Source organism: Phyllobates terribilis, unplaced genomic scaffold, assembly GCF_046119375.1.
Source record: "Phyllobates terribilis strain yellow unplaced genomic scaffold, ASM4611937v1 Scaffold_5__5_contigs__length_657084704, whole genome shotgun sequence".
Taxonomy (NCBI): domain Eukaryota; kingdom Metazoa; phylum Chordata; class Amphibia; order Anura; family Dendrobatidae; genus Phyllobates; species Phyllobates terribilis.
The window spans coordinates 138,787,866-138,815,288 of NW_027362765.1; the positions used below are offsets into that span (position 1 = coordinate 138,787,866).

At 43.4% G+C, this 27,423-nt stretch overlaps 1 protein-coding gene across 1 annotated transcript in view; it reads left to right on the forward strand.

Annotated features, from left to right (window-relative positions):
* The first annotated feature begins 5,373 nt into the window (after positions 1-5,373).
* The window catches only part of JPH2 (junctophilin 2), a 155,824-nt gene continuing 133,774 nt past the window's right edge, over positions 5,374-27,423 (forward strand). Inside the window, exons 1-2 of the mRNA XM_073683073.1 lie at positions 5,374-6,247; positions 11,551-12,331. Coding sequence (XP_073539174.1) covers positions 5,869-6,247; positions 11,551-12,331 — 1,160 coding nt within the window. The 5' untranslated portion in view covers positions 5,374-5,868. The remainder of the gene's footprint in view (positions 6,248-11,550; positions 12,332-27,423) is intronic.

The window sequence follows — 27,423 nt, forward strand, 5'->3', positions numbered from 1 at the left end:
CCTGGAGTGATTTTATGTTCCTCTGAAAAGGCATAAAGTTAGCATAATCTTTTTGAAACGTGTGACTTTTTGCACTAAAGAGTTGTAAAAAAAAGGTTAAAGACAAATATAAAGAGCATTTTTGATTTTGAGCACAATTCATGGACCAAGAATTTGTCACAAAAATCATCAACGAATATTGCAAGACAAGAAAAAAAAAGTGACTTAACCCCCATCCCCTGCAAATGATCAGAGATATTCTCCCCTAGGTGCAATTCTTTTAGGGAAAGGCCACTATCTGAGTGGTACTGTGCATCTGCGAAAAAGGGATCTCTCTCCCACCTAATGCCTCCATCATAAAGGTGAATTGAACATCTTTGTGATAAGGGCCACCTCACCTTCCTCCCATATCAAGTTTTCTATATGGGGCCCAAAAAATGTTAGTGCTGGATATGATTTTAGTGGAGAATCCCTAATTACATGGGTGGAACATGCCATCCCCTTGAATACATAGAAATGTATTATGCATAGGATTGCCTTTTTGATTTATGTTTAGTGTTTCGGGTCTGCCTTTAAAAAAAAGTATTATTCATGTCCATGGGCTGTGTCCAGTATTATATTAACATTAACATAAAGGGTTATTTCCAAAATCACAGGTTACTTACTATTAATAAGATATGAGATAACTTTCTGAATGCTGCGTGTCCAACCACTGGGACCCACAACGATCCAGAAAATGGGGCTCTGTAGCCTAATTTTCAATGGAGCAGAGGTACGCATGCTCGGCCTCCATTCGTTGTCTATGGGACTGCTGGAGAAGCCAAGTACAGCACATAAATAATGAGTAAAGAGGAGGCCGAGCATGCGCACCTCTGCTCGATTCAACATGGGGTTGCAGAGCCCATTCTTGGGGTCATTGATGGTCTCAGTGGTAAGAAACCACAGCTATCAGCAAGTTATCTGCTATACTGTAGAGGGGAATATTTTGTTATTTTTGGAATAACCCTTTAAATGGGACTGACCTGTAATACCAGACACATGCTATACATTAGAGGAGCTGTATTTGGAAAATAATCTCTGTTACACCAAAACTGTGACTGAAATTGCCTTATAACATGGAGACGAAGCCATCACTGGTTCTACCACTTTCCATCCCACTTGTGCCATAAGCTGCTTCTAAATGGAGAGCGCAGTATAAAGTTTATTTTGTGAAGTGCATTCTGTAGTAAAATACATGGGCGGCCGGGTCACTGAATCATTTCTTCTATTTTAGGAATCTCGTTTCATAACTGGAAAATAAAAGGTTCTTAAAATAAGTCGTAATAAACAGTGATGTCGTTGTGTGAACGCTTCGCCACTGCTGGGAACTTAAAGGGTTTCTCCACATTGGACAATCTTTACTTGTTACAGGGTCCCTTAATTTGGGGAAGTCTGTGTATAACTGCTTAATTTTTGGTATACATTGAAGTCAATGAGTTGTCTGAGTGATGCAGGACAGGACTCTTCGTAGCCGACCTCTACTCTGGCCTATAGATGAGAATCCAAAATGGCAAGCAATTCTACAGATGATAGAGGGACGTTGGACATTCTGTCCTGAAGAGTTATCCATACATACTTTTATCTATGGACTTGGAGGCTCATCTGTAAATTTCTTCTCAATGTCTTCTACTCAAGGTTGTCTACTCTGTACCTCTGTGCCCTAACCTCTCTGATGAGTTGTGTACTGGCAACTCTTGCCCTCTCTGGGACCTGATTCTCAAATATAGAGGTAAAGTTGTGTGTGGGGGGGGGCTTGTATCAGCCCTTTTATTCTTTGAGGGTCTCTGGCTTGGGGCATGAAGAGTTTTCAACAATACGGTGCCAGAGATACTTCTAAATTGTATGCCACTGATGGATTGCATGGAAAATGCTAGTATAGTCCCCTCCTTCATTCTAAAAATCCTATTTGGGACTCCTAGTAGGTAGTTCTAAGGAACTCTCCAATTCTAAGGAACTCACAATATAAACCAACCAGACAATTATTTTCCAAAGATGTACAAAGGTATGACCGCCTGCTGAAGGGGGCATTGTACCTTGGGCATTGTACAATTTATGATATTTGCATTGCATGGTGACAGAAGCAGCTCCTTCAAGATCACATTTGGTCTCTGTGCTGCCTCTCTGATTAATGCCCTCCTTGCCCGAGCTGAGAGTTTTGGTGGGCATCCCTCTCTTGGCAGGTTTGTCGTGGTACCATGTTCTTTCTATTTGATGATTATGGATTTGATGGTGCTTCAGGGAATCATCAGAGATTGGAATATTTTTTTATAACCCAACCCTGACTTGTACTTTTCAACAACTTTTCCCCTGACTTGTTTGGAGATCTCCTTGGTCTTTGTGGTGTTGTTTGGTTAGTGGTGCCTCTTGCTTATTGCAACCTCTGTGGCCTTTCAGAAAAGGTGTGTATATACTGACAGATCATGTGACACTTAGATTGCACACAGGTGGACTTCTTTCACTAAGCATGTGACTTATGAAGGTAATTGCTTGAACCAGAAATTTTTAGAGGCTTCATCGCAAAAGGGGTGAATACATATGCACATGCCAATTTTTAGTAAATTTAATTTATGCCAATATTTATCTCACTTCACTTCACCAACTTAGACTAATTAATGCTGATGCATCACACACAAATTGGATAACAAAAATATTTAAATACAGGTTATAATGTAACAAAATAGGTAGAAAGCCAAGGGGTTGAATTATTTTGCAAGCCACTGTATGGTTTGTAAAGGCCTAATAGACTGTGTGTCAGATTAAGGGTAGGTGCACACAACTGTTTTTCTCTTCATCCGAGAAAAATGGACCAATTATGATGATCTGACTGATCTGAGTTTGATCAGAGTGGCATCAGTTTTTCTTGGAGGTGGAGAAAAAAAATAAGTTTCTCCTCCTTCTCTATTCAGTCAGTCCTTGAAAGTCAGACCCCAATCGGATGTTATCCAAGTACGGTCCAATGTTTTCCACAGACCCATAGACTTTCATTGCCAATTTTGATCCGACACTCGGATCAAAATCGGACATGTCACCGATTTTTTTTTTCCTCTGGCCACTCGGACATGTGCATGAGGTGTGTTATATTATTTGAATGATTGAAAGGATGTTTAGAAAAAAAAATTAAAACCAAAAAACCTTTCTTGTAAAAATCCTTTTTTGTTTAAAAAAAATGCAAAATTTAACTATACATAAAAAGAACAACAGCACTGACAACCCATTATAATAAAATGTACACACTATTTCCTACAAAAAAAAGTTTTTAAAAGTATTCTAAAACTTTTACGTACCCCAAAATTTCATCATTGTATACTACAAGCAGTACCGCAAAAACCCTCCTAGCTCTCTGTTGATGAAAAATCAAAATGTGATGAGATTTTGAATGCAGCAACACAAAAACAAATTCCTTAAAAATAAAGTGGTAGAAGAAAAAATATTAACAAGGCATTGACTCGCCCTCCCTGAGTGGTGGGGTTACTCGGTGCCGGGTCAATGTATGGTGGTGGTGTGGGATGTCGTCGTGGCCGTGACCCGGTCCGTGCCCAGGGCTGTCACATGAAAAATGGGCTTTTGGATGAGTGGTTGTTCGACTACGCCACCTGTGGTTTCTGGTGAAGGCCACCAGTGCTGCAACAGTCCTCCGAGGCTGGTCTTCTGGCAGCTTGGTTGGTACTACTCCCCACAGGCGGAGTAGGCCTCAGGGCAGTGAGAAAGATCTGGAGAGTTGTGGTGGGTGCAGTGCCACGCAGGAATGAACAAACGGAGGCAGTAGGTGAGGTCATCCAAGCTTTACTCACTTTGGTGAAGTAGCAGCTGCAAAGCTCCTCTCTGCTTCTCGTGGCGCGCTGCGGCCACCAGGAAGGGATTCAGCACTCCCCAGGTAGACCAGGAGCACCTGTCAAGACCCCGCTGGTGTGTTCCTTTCCTTAGTAAGTGCTCCCAATGAGTCTTCTCCTGACTGTGTGTGGTATGAATGTGGTGTAAGGCTGGGTCCCACTGGGTAAACGCAGGTTGAGAGATACAGGTGGCGACTCCACTCCGTCCGTATCCCCCTGGGATCCACTAAGCCTCCGGGCTTTTCTGACTGAGACTTGAAGTGACATCGGGGGCCGGTTACCCCTTTTGCAGCAGGAGTCCCTCTGGCTAGGCCAGAGTGAAGAATACAGGTGGCGGCTCCGCTCCGTCCGTATCACCCTGGGATCCTTTTGCCTGTGGAACCTATCTCCTCTGCTCCCCTCCAAGGCCTTCTTAGAACAGAACCCTGACCGGGCAGAGACACTTGTTAACTCCGACCCGCTCCTCGTCTCAAGGCCAGAGAGCGAGGACCGCGAATCTTCAGCCAGCTACAGACTCTTGCTGGACCCTGACAGAAGACCCACAATCAAAGACCTTGAACTAAAGATGGCCACATATTATATATGATTCTATAAGTGCTTACTGTAAGTGTTTCCTCCACCCTCACCCGCTACTTGGTTCCCCCTATCTTTGGTTCCCCCCATCTCCTCTATCCCGGGACGGGGCAGCACCCTGGTGCATTTAGGCCCCCTACAGGACGGAAGCGGTGTAGTGTTGAGTTTGAAGTGGGGTCCTGAGAGATGCTCCATCCTTACCTGGAAGAGTAGATACCACACCTCTATCTGAGGTGCAGTACCCCTGTGGCGACTGAACCCTCAGGTGCGCCACAGCATCATTGTAAGTTTCAACCAAAATAAAGTTATCACCTCATTTATACTGCACTGTCAATGTAAAAACAAAACTACAAAAAATAATGGTGAAATCACAGTTTTTTTTATTCTCATATTGCGTCAAAAATGAAAACTAGAAGTCGTTCCACAGAAAAAAAGTCTGCATACAGCTACCTCAGTGGAAAATAAAAAAAGGTATGTCTTTTGATATATGGTATTAAGAAAATGAGAAAATATATATATATATTGCGTCGTTAGGTTTGAAACTTGTTCATTATTTTCAAAATATATTTTTATTATTTGTGAGCTTGGTTATTTATATTGATTTATTTTTTATTGTTTTTTTTGTATTTTAATTATTTTTATATATCTTGTATTGTATGACGGATATTGTATTATTCTCTTTTTAATTCTTTTGGATGTTGTAATATTGCATTTCATTATTTATTTATTTAGTAGTCATTCACTCTTAAGACTATGATCCAGAAAGTCTTCTTCAGTGTCACTCAAGTGTTACATACACTCACGGCATGAAAAATTCCCAATCAGCCAGCAGATCTATTTTAAGTCCCCCTCCTTTTCTTAGCAGGCCGCCCCTGTTCTCCACTAGTTCTGCTCTGCTCTGAGAAGTAGCCATTGAGCAGAGCTGCGATTGGGGTTTATTTTTGGAACAGCTGGGATGCAATAGCCTTGTTAGGTCTGTTCTAACATTCACTCATCTGCAGTCCTCACACACTGGGAGCCGGGGACTCTGCCCTGCTCCTGCCTGGGCAGAAAGAGGGAGTCTGCCGCGAAAGGGGAGGGGGGTTCATATCCAGGACCACCGGCATGATATCATGATCAATAAGTGCCAAATAATGCAAGGATATGGACGGACTGCTGGGCAATTTAACCCTTTCCAAACTTTGATACAACTCAGGCTGAAGATATCCAATCAGATTCCCCATCTCTACACCGTGAGAACTAGCACAGGATTCCCAGCAGCTATCCCATACAAGCTTTATTATAAGGCTTCGTAACACCCCTCCGAATCCTGTGCTCTGTTTATGAGAATTTTTAATCTCATGTCGTCCACGGTGATAAATTATTTAGATTCGCGTTAATTTAATTCTTCATTTAGAAAAAAAAAATACTAATTTTATTTTTTTTATTTTTGGACACAGAAGGCACAATGAGCGGCGGTCGGTTTGACTTTGACGACGGTGGAGCTTACTGTGGCGGGTGGGAAGGTGGGAAAGCCCATGGTCATGGTATCTGCACAGGGCCAAAAGGCCAGGGAGAATACTCTGGATCTTGGAATTATGGATTCGAGGTGGTAGGGATCTACACCTGGCCCAGTGGTAATACCTACGAAGGATACTGGTCGCAAGGAAAAAGACATGGCTTAGGTATTGAAACCAAAGGACACTGGGTGTACAAGGGTGAATGGACTCATGGATTTAAAGGAAGGTACGGAGTCCGTCAGAGTATGACCAGTGGAGCCAAATATGAAGGAACGTGGCAGAGTGGACTACAAGATGGCTATGGTACTGAAACATATGCAGATGGAGGTAAGTGATTAAAGATGAATAACCTGTAAATGGGGTGGGAGCTGGATTATAGATTTCAGCAGGACATCCCAGGGAATGTATTTTCTAATTATCCCGATTTTCGTATTAATTGCAATATACTACCTAATGTGTAGTAAGTGACTAAGCAAACGTAGAGCATTGTGTCTGGTCCTGTGTACGGTGAGGGTACTGTTATGTCTGTGAGCCTTGTTCTATTAGGAGTTTTCACCTTGTTTAAGCCATTACAAATTTCTCCTGTTATTTTATCCAAATACGTTTATACCTGTGATGGCCTGTACTAATCCTATGGAAAAGGATGGGATGGATGTCTGGGAGACCACAACGGCCACTTATTTCAGGGGAAATAATGAGTGAATAAGTAAAATCCAACCTGTTCAATTTTCTTTGGTTGAGGGTCAGGTAGCCTTCATAGATATTAGATGGTCAGCAAATCCCAAATATATTTGTGGGATATTCTGACTATTGTGAGCTCCAAGAGACAACAGAACCTCCATAGTACAGGTAGACAGACGTGCACACTAATGGCTACAAATACTACTTTCAGTTGGCCATTGTTCACTCGGCCAACCGTTCATTCGGCCAACGACCACCTAACGACTTCCTTCCGACGACTGCAGAAGTTGGAGAATTGCTCTCAACCTTTTCGTGCTTAGAAAGTAAAAACAAGAATTTATGCTGAAGAAAGTGGCCTATAGGTTCCACTTTGACCCCTGCCCGCCAAAAATATTTATGCTGCATTACATAAATGGACAGAAACATAGGAAATGAGTGCTCCCAAAAAAAATAACCTTTTTGTTGGCAAACAAATTTGGTAATGTTTCTTTGTTTCTTTGTCTCATTATATCTCCAAATAGCCATCAAATATTGATATATGTTTTAGCTAAATGTCTATGAACACATGGTCATTCACACTTGGTCATTCATACTTGTCCAACACTTGGCATATAAGCTGACAGAGGTTATAGTGGGCAATGGATGGACAAACAACTTCACTTTGCCAGTTGGCCATCAGCCTTGGGAATCTTCAATTGTTTAGGGATATCACTCAATAGTCACTTGAAGTTGACTAAACTTCAAAACCTTACTGTGTAGCCACGGAGAAGACAATAACCTTTATAAAAAGTATATTACACATTGCATGGTGTCCACTGAGAAATCATACTTGTTATATGAGGCTTGTAATAATATGCTCCATGGCTGAATTTTGCTATCCAAACATAAAACTATTTATAACTTATACTTTCCATGAGATTCCATTACGCAAAGCTTTAGGTTTCTGTCCCGTGAAAATAAGTCCAGTGATAGCTTATTGATTGGTGAGGGCTTGACCACTGGGATCATGACCGATCGGCATAATGGGGCACTTTTATCCCTGTTAGAATGGAGCTACAGGGCTCATGCTAAAATACCTAATTATTCCCAATAGGCCTCCCGAGCACTGCATTCGTTTTTTTTGGCAGCCCCATAATGAATGAAGTTGCAGTGCTCATGCTCGATCACCTAATTCATACCCTATGGACCTGTCGAGCACTTTAGTCGCTTTTTTGGCAGCCCCATAGAGAATGATTGGAGCGGAGGTCAAACATCCAGCCTGTCGTTCCATTTTTTATAAAAGTACCCCATTGGAAATATAAAGTCCTAGTTCTGCTGATTAATGTGGGTCCCAGCAGTCAAACTCCAACGATCAGTAAATTATCACCTATCCTGCAGTTAGATGATATTTTGTTTTCAGTGGACATCCCTTTTAACTCTACTGGGTTGTGGTATACAATTTATATTGGACGTCTTGTGGAGCAGTATTTGACTAAGTGATTTTGTGTGAAGTTTGTATACCTCCTACCTGTAACTGTGCTGTTTGCATGTACTTTAGAGCAGCCATCTCAATCCTGTGTCTCTCCAGCTGTTGTGAAACATGACCACTTGCAACCAGTTGCAAATAGGAGTTTCCCAGATTAGAGACCGTTGAACTAGACTACATTTTAAAAAATTTAGTTCACTCACGCAAGTTAACAGCATCTGAAACAAATCCAAACGGTTGTCTACCATAAACATTACCAAAGTTCATTGATTACCCTCCTGGGTCTAAGCATGTGCACTACAATGAAGTTGTTGAAACTAAGTGTGCTCAAAGTTTTTATCTAGTTGAAGTCCTTAGAGTGGAGCTGTACAAGCAGAAGACATGTGCGATTTTCTCCAAGTAGTGGTCATTGCTCGTGTGCTGGTGGACCCAACCGACTGGATGGAAAATGGTTGGTACATCATGGGTATACCAATCTGACATCTCTAATAGGCCACAGGAAACCATAAATATTTTAAGGATAAATTAAACTGATGTGGAAAGTCCTGTTCAAAGAAGCCAAAGTTAATGAAGAGGGTAGAGTCAGACATCTGTATCTATGAGAGCATCTGACTGCGATCATATTGAAATGGGGCATACAATTACCACCTATAGTAATTGGGGAAGAGGGGAGGGTCTCAGACCCAAGATTAGTTGGGGTCAGACTCCTTCTTTTTACAGGTCCACATCAGGCACATTCTGTAGAACAGAAATGCTGAACAGTAATAGTACCTCTCTGGAGTCTCTACCTTCCTGAAGTCTCTAAAGTCAAACAGCTATACTTGTGACTAAATGTTTTTACGCCAATGATTGGTCTGATCATATTTCGACACATGCAGATGCCAAACAAAATGCCACTAGTAATTGGCAATACAGCCTTTCAAACAGGTATTGAATCCTAGAATATGTCTAAGGACATGGACTCAACCTACCAGCCAGATGTGTAATTTGAAGCTCTCAGTCCGAGATGCAAAATCTATTACAGCCCCCTCCCCAGACTTTTGAGATGTCATATTCTCTTACGCAGCGGAGGGACCATTAAGCCACCTCAGGCACAAGGGAACGGGTCTAACTGCAACCTCAACGCCCCAAAAAGCTACACCCATACTTCCAGAAGTTCGATTCATTTTCATCAACGTGCCCCCATTGCTCTACCATCTATGGAGGAGAGTTGTCCTCTCTAGCACTTTACTTGCAGCATATGTAGGTGCAGGACTCTTACAGAACTACAGGTTGGAGACCCCTGCTCTAAAGTATATAACCAATATATAGATAATTCAATGATGAATGTGAATATGACTCCTTTTTATAAATAGGAGATATTTCACTCTAAGCTTTAAAATCAGTCAACAGAAATATCAGATCACTGCTCAGACTATTCAGGGGATCATTTGACCCGAAATGAGCTGGTTCAGCTTTATACAGTGGGGGTCCTGTAAGATATTATTTCTACTGCTATGTGCTACAGTATGGTGTGTGGGAACATGATATGTCTGGAGTACTGAGCATAGTTCTGACACTTTATATTTATAATTTGTGTAATGTTAAGTATATGGAGAGCGCCATCCAATGAATATGGTCATCTGCAACTTCTGTTTCTTGGATGCCTTCACCCCAGTGAAATATGTTGGTGTCTGATGGACTTCTGACCAGAACTAAATTTAGGACAATGGTCCTTATGTACGTTAGAAAAATTCTCTATACAATTGTGGTCATGCCATAGCTGAGGAATAAGTGGTGCGTTATTTTTGAAGAAAGGCTGCTTGAATAATACGTAGGCGTAATGAAGGAGGGATTGTTCTCCGAGCTTATGCGAATTGGCAAGACTTCAACAATGGTCAGTGGAGCCATTTCATAGAGCTGGTCCCATAACCATACTGCAGATACAAGCTGTGAATAGCCCATTGTGTATTAATGCATGCCAGTGTTAATGGAAATATGAGAGAATTATTATTATTAATTGTAATGGTAACTATTATTATTATACAGTTGTCATTCGAAAATTCAGTGTACCCTACTTCTACAATACTACTAATACACTCTGATACTATCCTACCATTAGTACCACCACCACTACCACTAGAGTTACCATTGCTACTATACTATTATTACTAATACAAAACCTTCAGTACCACTTCCAACATCAACAATAATGGTACCACTACCACCACCTCCATTACTACTATATTACTACACTACTACTGCTACCACCACTGCTACTCCTATATTACTACTGCTTCTAATATTATACTACCACCACTACTTCCAGTTTCCCTACTGCCACCACTACTACATAATCATTACACTAGTACTATTGCTCCTATTACTATACTACCACTACTACTAATACCACCAATGCTACTTCTATACTACTACAGCTCCTAATACTAATGCTATTACTTCCACCCCCACCATCATAATTACTTTTAAAACTACTTCCACTACTACATTCGCCACCACTACTATACTACTCCTATACTGCTACTCCTGCTCCTAATACTATACTACCATTATTACTACCATTCCTGCTATAACTACTGATTCTAATACTATACTACCATAAGTACTACTATTACCACCACTACTATACTACTACTCTACTCCTCCTCCTGCTTCTAACACTATATTACCACTGTTACTACAACTACTACACCTACTCCTCCTAACACTATACTACCACTATTACTACTACTACTACACCGACTCCTCCTAACACTATACTATCACTATTACTACCTCTACACCTACTCCTCCTAATACTATACTACCACGGCTTTCACCATGAGTACTGCTACTATACTACTGCTGCTCCTAATACTTTAGTACCACTGTTATTATCATCCCAACTAATACTAACACTAAACCAACGTCTCCCATACTACTACTTCTGCTCCTAACACTATACTACCATAACTACTACTACAATCATAGTAAATGTTTTAAACAAAAAAAATGCACATAAACATCTTGGATTTTGTGCTAAAATCTGAGAAGGCAGTGAATGGATTTTCCAGGATACATTGATAGGTCAAAACTATGTGATCTGGAGGTCTTAATATCAGAAAGGTGAACTTATGTTTCTATGGCTGCGTCTGGTACTGGAGCTCTGCCCCATGCAATGAGCTGTGACTGATCTAGCACCGGACACAGCTATATGGGTGATAAAGTACTGTGTCGTGAGGATCACCCCTTCATTCATTGGAGGCTAGATTATACATTCATAGTTTGACCCAATGAAGTCTAGCAAAGTTCTATCACGATAAAACCCTTTAAACCTAAAATAAGTTAAATACAAGTTCATGTCCTATACTAAACTGGCTCTTAATAGACTGAAGGTATAGAGAACCCAAAAAGTGGATGACCTTTTTAATAAGTTTAGTTTAGCTATTTCAATGGAAAAAGAGGTTAAGATTGTTTTTTTTTTGTTTTATCTTCCTGTCTTCAGGAACCTACCAGGGTCAGTTTGGAAATGGTATCAGAGAGGGCTACGGTGTACGTCAGAGTGTCCCATATGGAATGGCTGCAGTGGTTCGAAATCCTTTGCGCACCTCCCTGACTTCCCTTCGCAGCGAACACAGCAATGGAACATTGGCCCAGCATGATGCCATGTCAACTTCTCCAGATAATATAGTGTCTCCAACCATCACGAGAGGTGGCTTCGCTCTTTCACTCTATGCAGATGCTGAAGCCCTCAAGGCGCAAAAGACAGGTTTTTTCAGAAGAGGTTCCTTGCTAGGTAAGCTAAGAAAATCTGATTCTAAGACATCACTTTCATCTCAAAGAAGTAAACTGAGTTTTTTGAAGAGTGTTAGCGGTATGAGCTCTGGAGCTAGTGATGCCACGTCTACTGTAAGTTTTGGAGATGGGACTGAACCAGAAGAATTTCCACCAGTTGAGGCGGATATTGATGCCACCACCACTGAAAACTACATGGGTGAATGGAAGAAAGACAAGAGATCTGGCTTTGGAATCAGTGAGCGATCCAGCGGGCTGAAGTATGAAGGAGAATGGTTGGACAACCTGAGGCACGGCTATGGTTGTACCACCTTTCCAGATGGCACAAAAGAAGAAGGAAAGTATAGGAATAATGTTTTCATTAAAGGAATGAAGAAGAGAGTGATCCCCCTAAAGAGCGCGAAGATCAGGCAGAAAGTAGACAGAAGTATAGAAGGAGCACAGAGAGCTGCTGCCATAGCTCGACAGAAATCAGAGATTGCTGCATCCAGGTAAGATGGTATGGAAAATATAACTTTTTGTTCATGTTTTGGGAACAAAATGCTATACTGGATATTTAAATTGTGACTCTACATACATATGTTCTCCCCCATACATTCGTTTTCTTGTATGACTTTTAATCAAGCATTTTTGAGATTCAACATCCTTGAGGTCCACCAATCTTCAGTTCCATCATACTTGAGATTTAAAATGCTCACCATGTACTTATCATAGTACCACCTTGGTTATTAGCATTTCTGAATGATAATATGATAATTTGTTAGACTAGTCAACAGTATATATATAATTAAATGATCCCTTGTAGGAGGTGGCATGCTGGAGTTCTTAGGGTCCACCAAAAGAGATGATACTCATGCTCCATTCTCTAAACTACATCCAACCCTTAGGCTGTGATCATGTTGCGTTTTACCCTATGGTCAGTTGTTCCATCAGGACTTACATCTGAAGCTCTGGATAACTGGATACGGATGTTTGCACTCAAAGAGCCATTGATACAATGTAATGATACAGACGGAGTCATTGTGTGCTCTATTGGACATCATCTTCTGCCGTATCCACGTATATGATGTGGGCTCCAAGATATTATTATTATTTATTATTATAGCGCCATTTATTCCATAGCGCTTTACATGTGAAAACAGGGGTATACATAGCAAATACACTTACAATAATCTTGAACAAAACAAGTCAACGACTGGTACAGGAGGAGAGGGAATCCTGTCTGCGAGGGCTCACAATCTACAAGGGATGGGTGAGGATACAGAAGGTGAGGGTAGAGCTGGTAGTGCAGCGGTATGGTGAAACGGTGGTTACTGCAGGTTGTACGCTTGTCGGAAGAGGTGGATCGTCAGGTTCCTTTTGAAGGTTTCCATAGTAGACGAGAGTCTGATGTGTTGGGGTAGAGAATTCCAGAGTAGGGGGGATGCACGGGAGAAATCTTGTATGTGATTGTGGGAAGAGGAAATAAGAGGGGAGTAGAGAAGGAGATCTTGTGAGGATCAGAGGCTTGCGTGTAGGTAAGTACCGGGAGACTAGGTCACAGATGTATGGAGGAGACAGGTTGTGGATGGCTTTGTATGCCAAGGTTAGGGTCCTGAACTTGAGTCTCTGGGTAATGGGGAGCCAGTGAAGGAATTAACACAGGGGGGGAGGCCGGGGAGTAGCGGTGGGACAGGTGCATTAGTCAGGCATCAGAGTTTAGGATAGATTGGAGGGGTGCGAGAGTGTTAGAAGGTAGGCCACAGAGCAGGAGGTTGCAGTAGTCGAGGCAGGAGGTGATGAGGGCGTGTACTAGTGTTTTTGCAGAGTCTTTGCTGAGGAATATGCGGATCCGGGAGATATTTTTGAGTTGGAGTCGGCAGGAAGTGGAGAGGGTTTGGATGTGTGGTTTGAAGGAGAGATCAGAGTCCAGGGTTATAGTCAACATATAGATATAGTCAACATAAGTACTCCATCTGCATCATTACCACCAATCTGTGCATACACCTGAATCCTGTTTTCCAGAGTTTCGGATGTAAGCCCTGATGGAGCCACTGACCATAGGCTGGGTTCACTGCCTTAACTGCATCATAACCTTTTTGCTATCATTGTATATGCATGGCACATGATCAATAAGACCTAATAGGGTATTTGGCAAACAACCCCCAGTGGTAATTAATTGACTCAAAAGTCACCTCCAAATAGAGTTGTCTTCTGCTTGACGTTTGAACCAGCCGCCATCTCTGAGATACACTAGGGCTAATTTCATATGATGCTAAAATAACCCATCAGTATATTTTTGAGTGATGGAGGAAACCATAGTACATAGAGGATCCATTTAAACATTGAAAAAAACAATTTTGCTTTTGGTTGAATTCAAACTTAACCTAACCACTGGGCTACTATAAAATGTGTACTTAGGGCTCAGAAGAAATATTGACGGCCATGAAAATGTGCCCAGCCCCATATTAGTTTTGTATTTAGTGAAACTAGGAGTACTGCCAATACAGGAGAGCTTTGCTACTTTTGTTCATTGTGCGCTATAGGCTGCCATCAAACATGGCAACGTCTATAAGAAATCTGAAAGTCCTCAGAGGAATACTCCAATGTTTTCTGTCTCCGAATAGTTGTATGGTGCATTTGGGGCTATACTGTGTCTCCAATTTTATCTGAAGGTATTCAGTGGTTTTTATTGATATTGAAATCTATTACTTGCTTCATTGAATGCGGTATCATTCTTCTTTATGATAGACCACACTGAACACTGAATAGCAGTACAAAAGGTCTCCAAGTACAACTCTACAGGTTCTGTCATGTACAGGGAAGTAGCTAGAGGGGGTTCAAAGCTATTAGAAGTTCTTGAGTCCTGGTCCCTTAGGGCGCCATGGTAAGTGGGCCCTGCTACAGATTTTGCATTGGGGCCAGGCGCGTCAAGTTACACCCCTGGTTGCATGGATGAAGCCTTAGTCTGGAAAGTCTAAAAAGAAAAACAGGTGGACACTCAAGATCCTCTTGAAAATCAAAGTAATTGGAGATCAGGAAGTCTATGTGTAGAATGTGTCTGGTAGTTAAGTAGACGCTTAGTATGAAGACGTTGATGGACATCGATAGAGAAGATTTCCGTAAACTTGCCAAAAACATAATGCACATTAAAGTGGTTGTCTAGGATTAAAAAAAAAATCAGCTTTCTTCCAGAAACAGCGCCACACCTGTCCACACAGGTTTTATGAGATATTGATGTTCAATCCCATTCACTGAGGATCAGGGGTGGTGCTGTGTTTGAAAGCAGCCTTTTTTTTTAAAATAAAGGACATTTGTACTTGTGTTCTCCAGGACTTTAATACAAGTTCTGGAGAAGCTAAGGACATTCGGGGATGTATTAGGTCATGCACAAGTGATGCCATTTATTTTAACGTCTCTGTCAGAAGTTTTCTTAATGGAAATATTTGGCTGCCTGCAACACTTGTTCCACAGTAAGAGCAAAACAGAGCGTTCCACCGGCTGATGAAGAGCAGATCATGTTTTCTCCTTGTTACAGACGCTAATGCTTTTCTTCTCTCGGTTGGGTTTGTCCATATGCATAAGTCTTATAGATACACGTTGACGTTGCTCTTTTGTGGATTTTCAGACTTACCATTGTTTACCTTTCATCATTCAGTATGCTTTCTCAGAGCCCATATTATTTGGGAATGATCATGGTTTCACAAAAGCTTTAGGGCTACAGGTTGGCAACCAAGGATCTAGATAGTGAATATATTTTGAGATATTATTGGAGAAGATAACCAGGCAAAAATAACATATAAGATTACATTCCCTTTAAACCAGCATACAGCGTTGATTGAATGAGACGTCTGCAGGAACTTCAGTGGCCAAATATAGATTTCTGAAGGCACAGAGGTCACCGGGTGTACAGACCATATACGTCTCCGATTCTGACTGAACACAACTGCACAATCAGGGAAATGCAAGTGCAAATATATATACAAGATGTAGTGGAAGAAAATCTGTGGATAAAAAGTCATAAAAATTAGACTTAGAACAGAGATAGGGCTTCTTTGGCTGGCACTTTAGGGGCATCTTTGTAGCATGCACTCTAGAAAGCTTCTCTGTGGCACGTACTCTACCGGGCTTTATTTGCGCAAACTTATTTTAGACATTTTTGAAACAGAAGACGCTTTAGGAAAATGCAGCAGCGTCTTCCCTCAGACGTCTTTTCTGATGGCTACCCTGATGTAGACGTCTTTTGCATCAACTTTTTCTGGCGGCATTTTTTTTTTAAAATTCCATATATCACATAGTAGTGGCTTCCAAGCGGAAGCCACCAGAAGAGTGGACCGGTCATTTCATTTAGCTGTTTCCGGGCTTTCAAAGCCTGAAGTGGTTAAACAAAGTTACAAAAGACAAAAAATATGCACAGCAAGTTGTTTTGACATTGCAGAGCATATGTCCATTTTTTTTGTCAAATTTTTAGCACTTTTTCAGGCGGGTTCCAGGTGGAATCTGCCTTATAAAGACATTGTGTGCACATACCCTAAGGGCGGCACTCACTCTTGGGGTCATCACTGTTGCAGGCATTTTGGGGGCATCTCTGTGGCAGGCTCTCTAGGAGGCATTTCTGTGATAGACACTGAGGGAAGCAGCTTGGTGGCAGTCATTCTGGAGAGAATCTGGAAGGCATTCTGGTGGCATATGAAAAATTCCTTAGACTAGATCATTAAAGTCAGATCGTTGGGCCTGAAACCCTGCACCCCAACAATCAGCTGTTAGCAGGTCCTGCAACACCACTGGATTTACTCAGAGCATGGACGCGGCGGTTCTTTACTGTTTCAGTACTGTCTCCATTTGGAATTGGTCATCCATAGTGTAGACCTGGACAATCCCTTTAATTACATAATGTGCAATAAATTGGTAACCACAATTAATACCAACCCAATTTCTCCTCAAATCATATTTCCTTGGGTTCAGTAAGCAGAGAAGCAGACTGTTGTATGGATTGTCTCCTCACTTTTTACACTTTTTCCTACTTTTCCTTTTAGCCCAGTAGAGCCATGGCATTTGTCAGTAAAAGACCAAGTAGTGACTAAAGCCCCGCATACACATTAGATAGCCAAACCATCATTCAGTTGACAGCTATCTCTCACAAATCCTCCACAGATAGAAACGCTCTGCTAAGCGCTTTTGTGTTCTTTATGTCACTTACTATCTTAGTTCCAAAGAGAACAAAGGTTTGGCTGGTGAAATTCAACTTGCCGCATCCTTCTCTCCACCAACATTATCTGTCGGGAGAAAGTCGAGAGGCCTCCAGACAGCCGATCTTGAGGATAATGACTGGTTCAGACTGACTTAGTTTAGCTTGTATGGGATCCTTAAAAAGTAACCGTCATTTTAACTTTTATTTCATAAGTCAATAGTACACAAGAAAATAAGAAACTTTGTAATATATCTTTTCAGAGAAATTTTTGTCTTTCTCCTCTTGGATTGATTTTTCACTCTCAATTTATGGGTAAAATCTGTATTCAGTGAAGACAAATTATCACATTACTGAGATAGGAGATAACAGTTGGTGCTTTTAAAATTCTATGGAGGAAGGAGGAGCTGTAGGCAGACACAGACATTCTGTAGGAAGTTCTACTGAAACATCAATTATAGTTCTCTATAGACATTTATGAGCACCAACCGTCATCTCCTGTCTGAGTAGTGTGAAAGCCTATATTCACTGAGTACACATTTGAAGCATGAATTAAGAATTTTTGAGAATAAATAATCAGTCCAGGAGGAGAACGAAGCAGATTTCTTTAAGGCTAAGTTCCCACAATGAGCTTTTTTGTGAGTTTTTGATATTGTAGATTTTCTGCAGCATTTCTGCACCCATTAAGTAAGATAGGTTACTTGCATTTTTTCAAAAATATGCAGCATCAAAAACTCACCAAAAACTCATTGTTGTAATGTAGCTTAAAAAGATATGTTAGGCTGTGTGCCCACTATGCATTTTTTAAGCGTTACCGCAGCGGCACTTCCGCTGCAGAAACGCTTAAAAAACGCTTGGTAGAAATTTCCGCTGCGGATTATCATTGCAGAAAAAAACGCAGCACTACCAATTATTTTGCGTAAACGCGTCGTTTTCGCCGCCATTGACTTTCATTGGAACGCATGGATTCCTCATCACTGCATCTGCACATGCGGATATCATGCGGTTCAGTGTGCGGATAGTAACGGGGTTTGGAGAAGAGGAGACTCCTCCAGACCCGGGTACCATAGAAACTGTAAAAAAAAGAATAAAATAAAAAATAAATATTATACTTACCCTCTGATGGCCCCCGGTGTCCTTAGCGATGCGTCCTGGCTTGCCGGCAACTCGTGATGGTCTGAAAAGGACCTGTGGTGACGTCATTTAGTCATGTGATGGGTCACGCGACCGCTGACGTCGGCAGGTCCTTTAGTGTACCGCGAGCTGCCGGCAAGCCGAGACGCATCGGATAAAGACTCTGAGGGCCATCAGAAGGTAAGTATAGATTTATTTTTTATTTTTTACCATTCTTTCGGTCACACTATATAAATCCATGCCGGTTGCATGGATTTATATAGTGTGACCCAGTTGACAAGCACTTTCCAAGTGATGCTAAAATCGCTTGGAAAGCGCTTGTCAACCCGCATGCAGAAATGCAAGTGAAGAACGCTTCACATCCGCATGTCCCTGGCAGGAAAACGCATGTACAATCCGCATGTACAATCCGCATGTACAATCCACATGTACAATCCGCATGTACAATCTGCATGTACAATCCACATGTACAATCTGCATGCGTTTTTTCTGCCAGGGAGATGCAGAAACGCTCAGGAAAAATCCGGAGCATTTCTGCATCGTGGGCACATAGCCTTAGAAAGATTATTTTTTTCTTGTGTACTATGTATATATTTATAAATTAAGAGTTTATTTCTTGAACTCCAAAAAGTATCATTTGGAAAATTAAATGGGATAACGGTGCTTTTTCGCGTGTAAGGCCACGACCCCACTATCAGTATTTGGTCAGTATTCGGTCAGTATTTTTTCTCAGGAGTGGGAGTCAAAACCAGGTGAGGAACAATCAGAGAAAAGGTCTAATAGAAACAAGTCACCAATTCTGCATTTATCACCCACTCCTGGTTTTGGCTCCCACTCCTGAGAAAAAATACTGACCGAATACTGACCGACTACTGATAGTCAGGCTGTGGCCTAAGTCTGACATACCCATAAGACCGGTATCTTTCCCGTCTCCTAAACATGTATGCATTAATCAGACAAGCATGGAGAGGTCTGTAATTTTTATCGTAGGTACACTTCAACAATGAATCTTAAAAAAAAAACTAGAAAATCACATTGTATGATTTTTACATAATTAATTTGCATTTTATTGCATGAAATAAGTATTTGGTACAATAGAAAAACAGAACTTAATATTTTGTACAGAAATCTTTGTTTGAAATTACCGAGGTCAGACATTTCCTGTAGTTCTTGGCCAAGTTTGCACACACTGCAGCAGGGATTTTGGCCCACTCGTCCATACAGATCTTCTCCAGATCTTTCAGGTTTCGGGGCTGTTTCTAGACAACATTGAGTTTGAAGCTCCCTCCAAAGATTTTCTATTTTATTGTGTTTAGACTAGCTAGACCACTACAGGACCTTGAAATGCTTCTTATGGAGCCACTCCTTAGTTGCACAGACTGTGTGTTTTGGGTCATTGTCCTGCTAGAAAACCCAGCCACGACCCATCTTCAATGCTTTTACTGAGGGAAGGAGGTTGTTGACCAAAATCTTGCGATATGTGACTCCATCCATTCTCCCTTCAATACGGTGCAGTCGTCCTGTGCCCTTTGCAGAAAAGCACCCCCAATGATGTTTCTCCCACCATGCTTCACAGTTGGAATGGTGTTCTTGGGGTTGTACTCATCCTTCTTCTTACTCCTAACACGGTGAGTTCTATTTTTGTCTCATCTGACTACATGACCTTCTCCCATGCCTTCTCTGGATCATCCAGATGGTCATTGGTGAACTTCAAACGGGCCTGGACATGTGCTGGCGTGAGCAGGGGGACCTTGCGTGCTCTGCAGGATTTTAATCCATGACGGCGTAGTGTGTTACTAATGGTAATGTTTGAGACACTTGTCCCAGCTCTCTTCAGGTCATTGACCAGGTCCTCCCGTGTAGTTCTGGGCTGATTCCTGACCTTTCTCAGAATCATCCTTACTCCACAAGGCGAGATCTTGCATGGAGCCCCAGACCGTGGAAGATTGACAGTCACCTTGTGCTTTCTTCCATTTTCTCTCGTTCTCATTATTCTGGCATTTGGCAAATCTAAAAAAATTATGGTAATCCTAATTGACCTAAAGAGGGAAAGGTTTATTCTGATTTCATGTCAGATATTGAGAAAAACATGCATATGTGTCTTTTTATATAGTGTATGTAAACTTCTGGTTTCAACTGTATTTCATGCAATAAAATGCAATTTCTCACAGTTAAAGTGTACTTACAATAAAAATTACAGACCTCTCCATTCTTTGTAGGTGGGAAAACTTATAAAATGGCAGTGTGGCACCCCAGGGGTCTGGTTTCCACAGTAACAGCAGTGTTATGTCTGAGAGCAGGTGGGAGGTCTCTTGGTCAGGAATCCTATGCATGCCGCACCTCCTGCCCAGTCCTGGGAGGGGAAGAACTTCCCCTATATAAACCTGGGGCTGAGGCAGGGTTAGAGGGTTCAGGGGGAGAGTTCAGCCAGGAGGGCTGACAGGGAGCTGTGGCTCCGGCTGGGCCCAGCTCCTGGGCCATGCCAGAAGTAGAGACAGAGAAGAGAAGCAGCATAGGAAGAAACAACAGGAGCTCTGTGGGAGCAGTGCTACAAGGAGTCAGGGGCTGGCAGCTGCAGAGCTCGCCCTGACTGAGAAGTTATCACCGGACCCGGAGTCCGAGGCTGTGGGGACTAATCCTTACCCAGCAGCAGAAACCGACCGGCAGGGGATTGCAGGTCCTCTGGCCCAGAAACCCGAAGGCACGGTCACACGCGTGGGACCAGCACCGCCATCGTGGAGCGGAAGCCATTAGAAGGCCCCGAGTCACCGGCCATACGGGTGAGCACCACACGGTACACTCAGGGACGTGGGCTACTTTTACCCGCCTCTAGCAAGGTAGCCAGAAGAGTACAGTTAGCTGGGAAGGCCTACAACTCCGCCTGGCCAGGGGAGATCCCATCTGCTCAAGGACTGACCAGGCCCCGATCGCTAGCAAGTACTCCGGGAGGGTCTATCTTTGTCACCAGTAAAGACCCTGAACTACACGCATCGTCTCTGAGTGGTTCCTGTTACCCCCATCATCCACGTCGGCTGCCCTGAGGCCATACCCCTCTTGTTGGGGGTTATACCATCCCCGCTGCACCATCCTTCCACCGGCCTCAGCGGTCTGCCCTGCAGCGGCAGCTCCAAAGCTGCATTCAACGGGTGGCGTAGTCATCCAACATCTACTGCTAATAGACTTGCCACTTAGTTTGACTCCCTGGGCACGGACCGGATCACCACCACGAGACTACAACCCTCAACAGATCCGGCTCCGGGTAAGCTCCCGCGTGCGCAACGCTGCGCGACACAGGCCCAGGGGCGCGTCAACTTTTGGCGTAGTCGGCAGGATTTCGTGCCCGCAACCACCGGGTACTGCGTGCCTGAAAAAGACTGTTCAAACTTACCAGTGGTGAAGATTCCCGCCATCCGGCGCCATCTTCAGCCTTCTTCCCGCCATCGATGAAGATTCCCGCCATCCGGCGCCATTTTCAGCCTTCTTCCCGCCTTCCGTGGAGTTTTCCCGCCGTTGGACGCCATCTTGAAGACGCCGCGCGGGAAGAAGAGGGGCGTGGACTCCAAAAGCGCGCGAGAACTGAAGCCCCGCCTCACGTCCAGACGTCGCGTAAGGTCCTGGAAGGAGCCCAGCAGACGCTGACGTCACAGGAGCGCGACGGAAGGTCCTCAACCCTGACGATCCACTGCGGAGCCGCGGCCTACGGAAGAGGATCATCGCAAGGTAGGCCACGGTCCACTAGGGGGGAGAAGGATGTCGGATACGGAGGAGAGCTTCACCGCTTCAACCCCCGCCAGCACCACCGCTGTTGCGGTCATGCCTTTCACCATGCCCTATATCCCGGGGGCAGCCTGGCTACCCCAGTACTCAGGGGAGTCACATACCCTGCATGACTTTAGAGAAAAGCTGGATAGCCTCTTCCAGGTGTACCCCCTCACAGAGGAGCAAAAAGTGAGCATCCTGGTGGCCCAATTAACCGGGGCAGCCCAAAGGGAGGTAAAGTCCTGGCCACCTGGGAGGAGGACTGTTGCAGAGATACTAACCCAGCTAACCGAGGAGGAGCTGCAGTACTACCAATACGAGGAAAGCCAAGAGGACCCGGACGGGTCTGAGGACTACCCTCAGGAGGGAGCACAAAGAGGACATAGCTACTGAAGGGAAGTAGCGTGAATAAAGAGCTGTAAATAGTTACCCGTAAGGGTACAAGGACTGCTGCTAATTAAAATATGGTCCCCGTTGGGATTAGTGAATTGTTCCCCGTGTGTCCCTATCCCTTACCAGGCTGAGGACTGTGAGCAGCCATCCCCTATCCCTTACCAGGCTGAGGACTGTGAGCAGCCAATCCTTATCCCCACTGGCCGAGGACTGAGAGCGGCCATATCCTGTAAATAATTATGTGTTTCTAGTAATTTATAGGAGTCCTTGGTGGATTTACCGGGAATCCTTTGTACAGTTAGTGGAGCGTAACCCAGGATGGACTAAAAGACTGTTAAGGACTCGGGGCAGGACAGACCCCTACCTGGTTACGTCTCCCTGTTTTGGTGAAATGGACACCTTTGTTTCCTTCAAAGACTGCACCCGGTTGCGGACATGCCGTGACCACCTTTATGTGTTTTTCTTATTGTATTATTATTGTTTATACCTTGTTATGTTTTTCTAAAAATATGTTTAGTCCCGGAGTACTAAATTTCACTAGGGGAAAATGTGGCACCCCAGGGGTCTGGTTTCCACAGTAACAGCAGTGTTATGTCTGAGAGCAGGTGGGAGGTCTCTTGGTCAGGAATCCTATGCATGCCGCACCTCCTGCCCAGTCCTGGGAGGGGAAGAACTTCCCCTATATAAACCTGGGGCTGAGGCAGGGTTAGAGGGTTCAGGGGGAGAGTTCAGCCAGGAGGGCTGACAGGGAGCTGTGGCTCCGGCTGGGCCCAGCTCCTGGGCCATGCCAGAAGTAGAGACAGAGAAGAGAAGCAGCATAGGAAGAAACAACAGGAGCTCTGTGGGAGCAGTGCTACAAGGAGTCAGGGGCTGGCAGCTGCAGAGCTCGCCCTGACTGAGAAGTTATCACCGGACCCGGAGTCCGAGGCTGTGGGGACTAATCCTTACCCAGCAGCAGAAACCGACCGGCAGGGGATTGCAGGTCCTCTGGCCCAGAAACCCGAAGGCACGGTCACACGCGTGGGACCAGCACCGCCATCGTGGAGCGGAAGCCATTAGAAGGCCCCGAGTCACCGGCCATACGGGTGAGCACCACACGGTACACTCAGGGACGTGGGCTACTTTTACCCGCCTCTAGCAAGGTAGCCAGAAGAGTACAGTTAGCTGGGAAGGCCTACAACTCCGCCTGGCCAGGGGAGATCCCATCTGCTCAAGGACTGAACAGGCCCCGATCGCTAGCAAGTACTCCGGGAGGGTCTATCTTTGTCACCAGTAAAGACCCTGAACTACACGCATCGTCTCTGAGTGGTTCCTGCTACCCCCATCATCCACGTCGGCTGCCCTGAGGCCATACCCCTCCCGTTGGGGGTTATACCATCCCCGCTTCACCATCCTTCCACCGGCCTCAGCGGTCTGCCCTGCAGCGGCAGCTCCAAAGCTGCATTCAACGGGTGGCGTAGTCATCCAACATCTACTGCTAATAGACTCGCCACTTAGTTTGACTCCCTGGGCACGGACCGGATCACCGCCACGAGACTACAACCCTCAACAGATCCGGCTCCGGGTAAGCTCCCGCGTGCGCAACGCTGCGCGACACAGGCCCAGGGGCGCGTCAGCAGTATATCAAATACTTATTTTCCCCACTGTATCACCCAGTAGAAGAAAGGATCAAGCATGTTGAAATCCATAATTCAGCCACCACCATCAGCTTGCTGCATTTCACATTTAATATAAGTGGAATGACTACAATTTGTAAAATGAATGTGAATATATGAAACATTATGATATCCCTTACATAGCAAATATGGCAGCTTATTCACTCTCCTTGTAATTCTTCTTCTCTCCCTCCACACACTTTGAAAATGTTCAGAAAACTCTTCATTCAACAACATTAAAAATCCATCTATTATAAAACTGTAAATCAGAGTCAGGGAGGAGGGGGATGGAGCTGCGGAATATCACTCGGTGCAGGAGGAGAGATAGGAGGTGATCAATGGGGGGCCTCTTGCACACTAGCACACTAGGCAGAGCCCACCCACTCAACAATTTTGCATGCAAATAAAAAAATTCAGAAGAGACACACAACATTTCTAGGTGTACTCCATCAAATACACATTTCCATTTTGCCTAGAGAAGAATTTTTATTTTTCTAATAATTGGTGCACTTTGAAAAATTGAAAAGGACATTGCCTTTAAATAATTCTTATTATTTGAATGGCCTTATCATAAGTGATTGTGCATATGATGTAACACAGTATGAAGTACAATGATTTAAAAATACCTATTTTACTAGACTGGCATCAGCAAGGGCACATATCTACTTTTATAATATTTCTCTTGGCATTGCTCTGTGCCCTAGTGGTGGGATGCTGCCAGTGGCCTAAACATCGACACTTGATGAATTGATGATTTCTGGCTGCAGAGGCTTCTGTATCAAGTGTCACAAACAGATCCATTTGCTCTCAAAATAGACGCTCCCTGTGTCAGTTCGACTCCTCGCTGCTTTTTGTCAAGGAGCTCTTTTGCACTTTGTAGAGAGATTTGTGAAGTGTCGGGGGCCATTTCTTAGTGCAGAAATGTCTTTAGTAGCCAAAGAAGTTAGCAGCATGTTAGAGATACAGTGAGTCAATACAATCAAAATCAAAAAGTATAGGGGTGTAAGTGTGTGTTGGCATCATGGGTTTGTGTGCAGTCGAGGACATATTGAGACCTATAGAGATGGAGAACTCAATCTCTACAAGTCCTGTTTCTACCTATGGGCTATTTAAACACTAAATCGGCACTGTGGCTCCTTCAATCTCACAATTGGTAGAAGTCCAAGAATATCATAAAGTAATGGCATGTCCTAGTGAAATGCCATTCTTTATGAGATAGAATTACCCCTTGAGGAGTACCAATTTTATGCCTTAATGCAGAGGATCTAGTGTGTCCATCTATCTCCATCTACCGCCACTAAATGACCCCTCAAAGTGGTGATCCCGAGGACCTCTCAGCAGGACCCACCTGTAAGTCATTGGAGTTTATAGGGCTCTGGTTATGTCCATTATTTGAAAGAATTTGGCACTCAGAAGTAGAAATTGCCTAAAGGATGTGTAGATTCATTCACTAGAAGTGGCCATATACATTAGATGGCTATCAGCTGAATGATGCTTTGGCAGATCGGTTAGCTGAGATCTATCTTGGCTATCTCTCCCATACACAGGGGAACTTGTTTGGCCAAGCGCTCCTGTGTTCTCTGTAAGATAGACATCCCCAGACATGTCTTTGAAAGAGCAAAGCAATAGGCAGCCCCAAATTAGACATGCCCAATCGATATTTCCCTGACCATCAGTTGGTTGGTGCCCTCAAACATATTAGACTGTTGGCCGAATCCGTCGTTATCGGCACATTCGGCCAACATTAGTATAATTTATATGGGAGCCTTTAGTCTTCTCCCTTCTAAGCTTGTCTATGGTGAGAAGTGTCAATTATCCTAATATAAAGGGTACACTCTCAAAATATAGAAGTTCATTCACACACTAATGGTGAATGATGGCGATGGATGGTTTACTTATGGATCAGAAATCTACATAATGTTTTATTAATGATGCTGAACCTCACCGAGATCATTATACCTCCAGTGATGACCACATCACATGTACTGTATTTGAAGTATGTGGTGTGTGGATATATATATATCCCCCTGGGTGCACTTGGACACCTTGGAATGTGCGGGGTGTGTCTAGGTCTCAGCAAGCTGATGAGGTGGCACAAACTGTTCAGTTCCAGTTTCAGGTTGCAGCAATGTGCAGCCGAATAGGCACTCAAAGTGGCAGCTCCCCGTCAACTATATTATCTTTTGACAGTGACATTTTATACCATGGGAGGCTACAGTCATGTAGAGATCCTCTGGGCACATGCTTGGTCCACACAGAGAAAGTAATAAAGGAATCAACGACACCATCATAATAGACATTGGCTTTATTGTAATTGTACTTTTCTCTAATCCAAACCACAAAATAAAGCAAGGACCCTTTTTAACAATATTCTTCAGTTCAACCAAATGAATCATCTGAAATGTCAATGTCTGGTTACTGTAGGGTGGGAAATATGCATGTCAGATGGTGCATTTTTGGATATAAAGAGAGGTCAAAGATAGCCAAACACATTAGCTAAATGTTAGATGACCATATAACATGTATGGTGGCATCCCAACTCTCTCCAACTCTGGTGAAAAGAAGAGTAGGATACATTGGTTTTCAACTTGCCCAATCCTTTTGTTCTCAAGGAATTATCCCCATTAGGAAAACAGGCACATTGAGTCACACATACATGTGTATGGGGTCAGGTGTGGCCAACATCCATCTAAAGTGTAGATTGTCTCACTACTTTGGATTCGAATGCTAGTAAGCAACCAGTTGTGAATCCACAGAAGAACAGTCCCTTCACATTGCAAAAGGCAGCTATGGAGTATGTGAAGCAAATACCAATGAGAGCATTTGAGGCTGGCACTATAGGGGCATCTGAGGGTGGAGTCTTTTAGGGGCATCTGTGGTAGGCACAATGGGGGTTCTGAGGCTCAGAAACTTACATAGGTTGGAAAAGACATCAATCCATCAAGTTCAACCGTTCTCCACCACTTATGAGGTTTTTTGAGGCAGGCACTTTAGGGGTATCTTAAGCAAGTATAATGGTGGTGACTGTGACAAGCACTATGGGTGCATTTGAGACTATGGCACTTAATGAGGAACACATCTGGTTGGCTTGCACTGTTAAGTGAACGTCTGTTACTTAATTTCATTATAGTTGGGGCAAGTAAAAATCCAAAGTTCTCGTGCACTGTGCTATATACATGACCATTTTTTAGTCCACAGCAGACTAGCTCCATTGCTCTTCATAGATCCAGCAGTTTCATCAGGTTTCTCACCCCCAAACCTGATAACTGTGCTGATGACTAAAGGGTTTACGAGAAAAGTCCAAGCAGTTGTGGAATTTACAAGATATAGACGCGGTCACCTCATATCTATGCAAACAATGTCCTTCCACTGGTATGAAAGTGACGGCAGCGAATGAGACAAGTGAGAATATCCATGGCTCGGGCTCCGAGCTAATGAAACCGGGAAAAGAGATCAAACAATTTCTCAAAAGAAA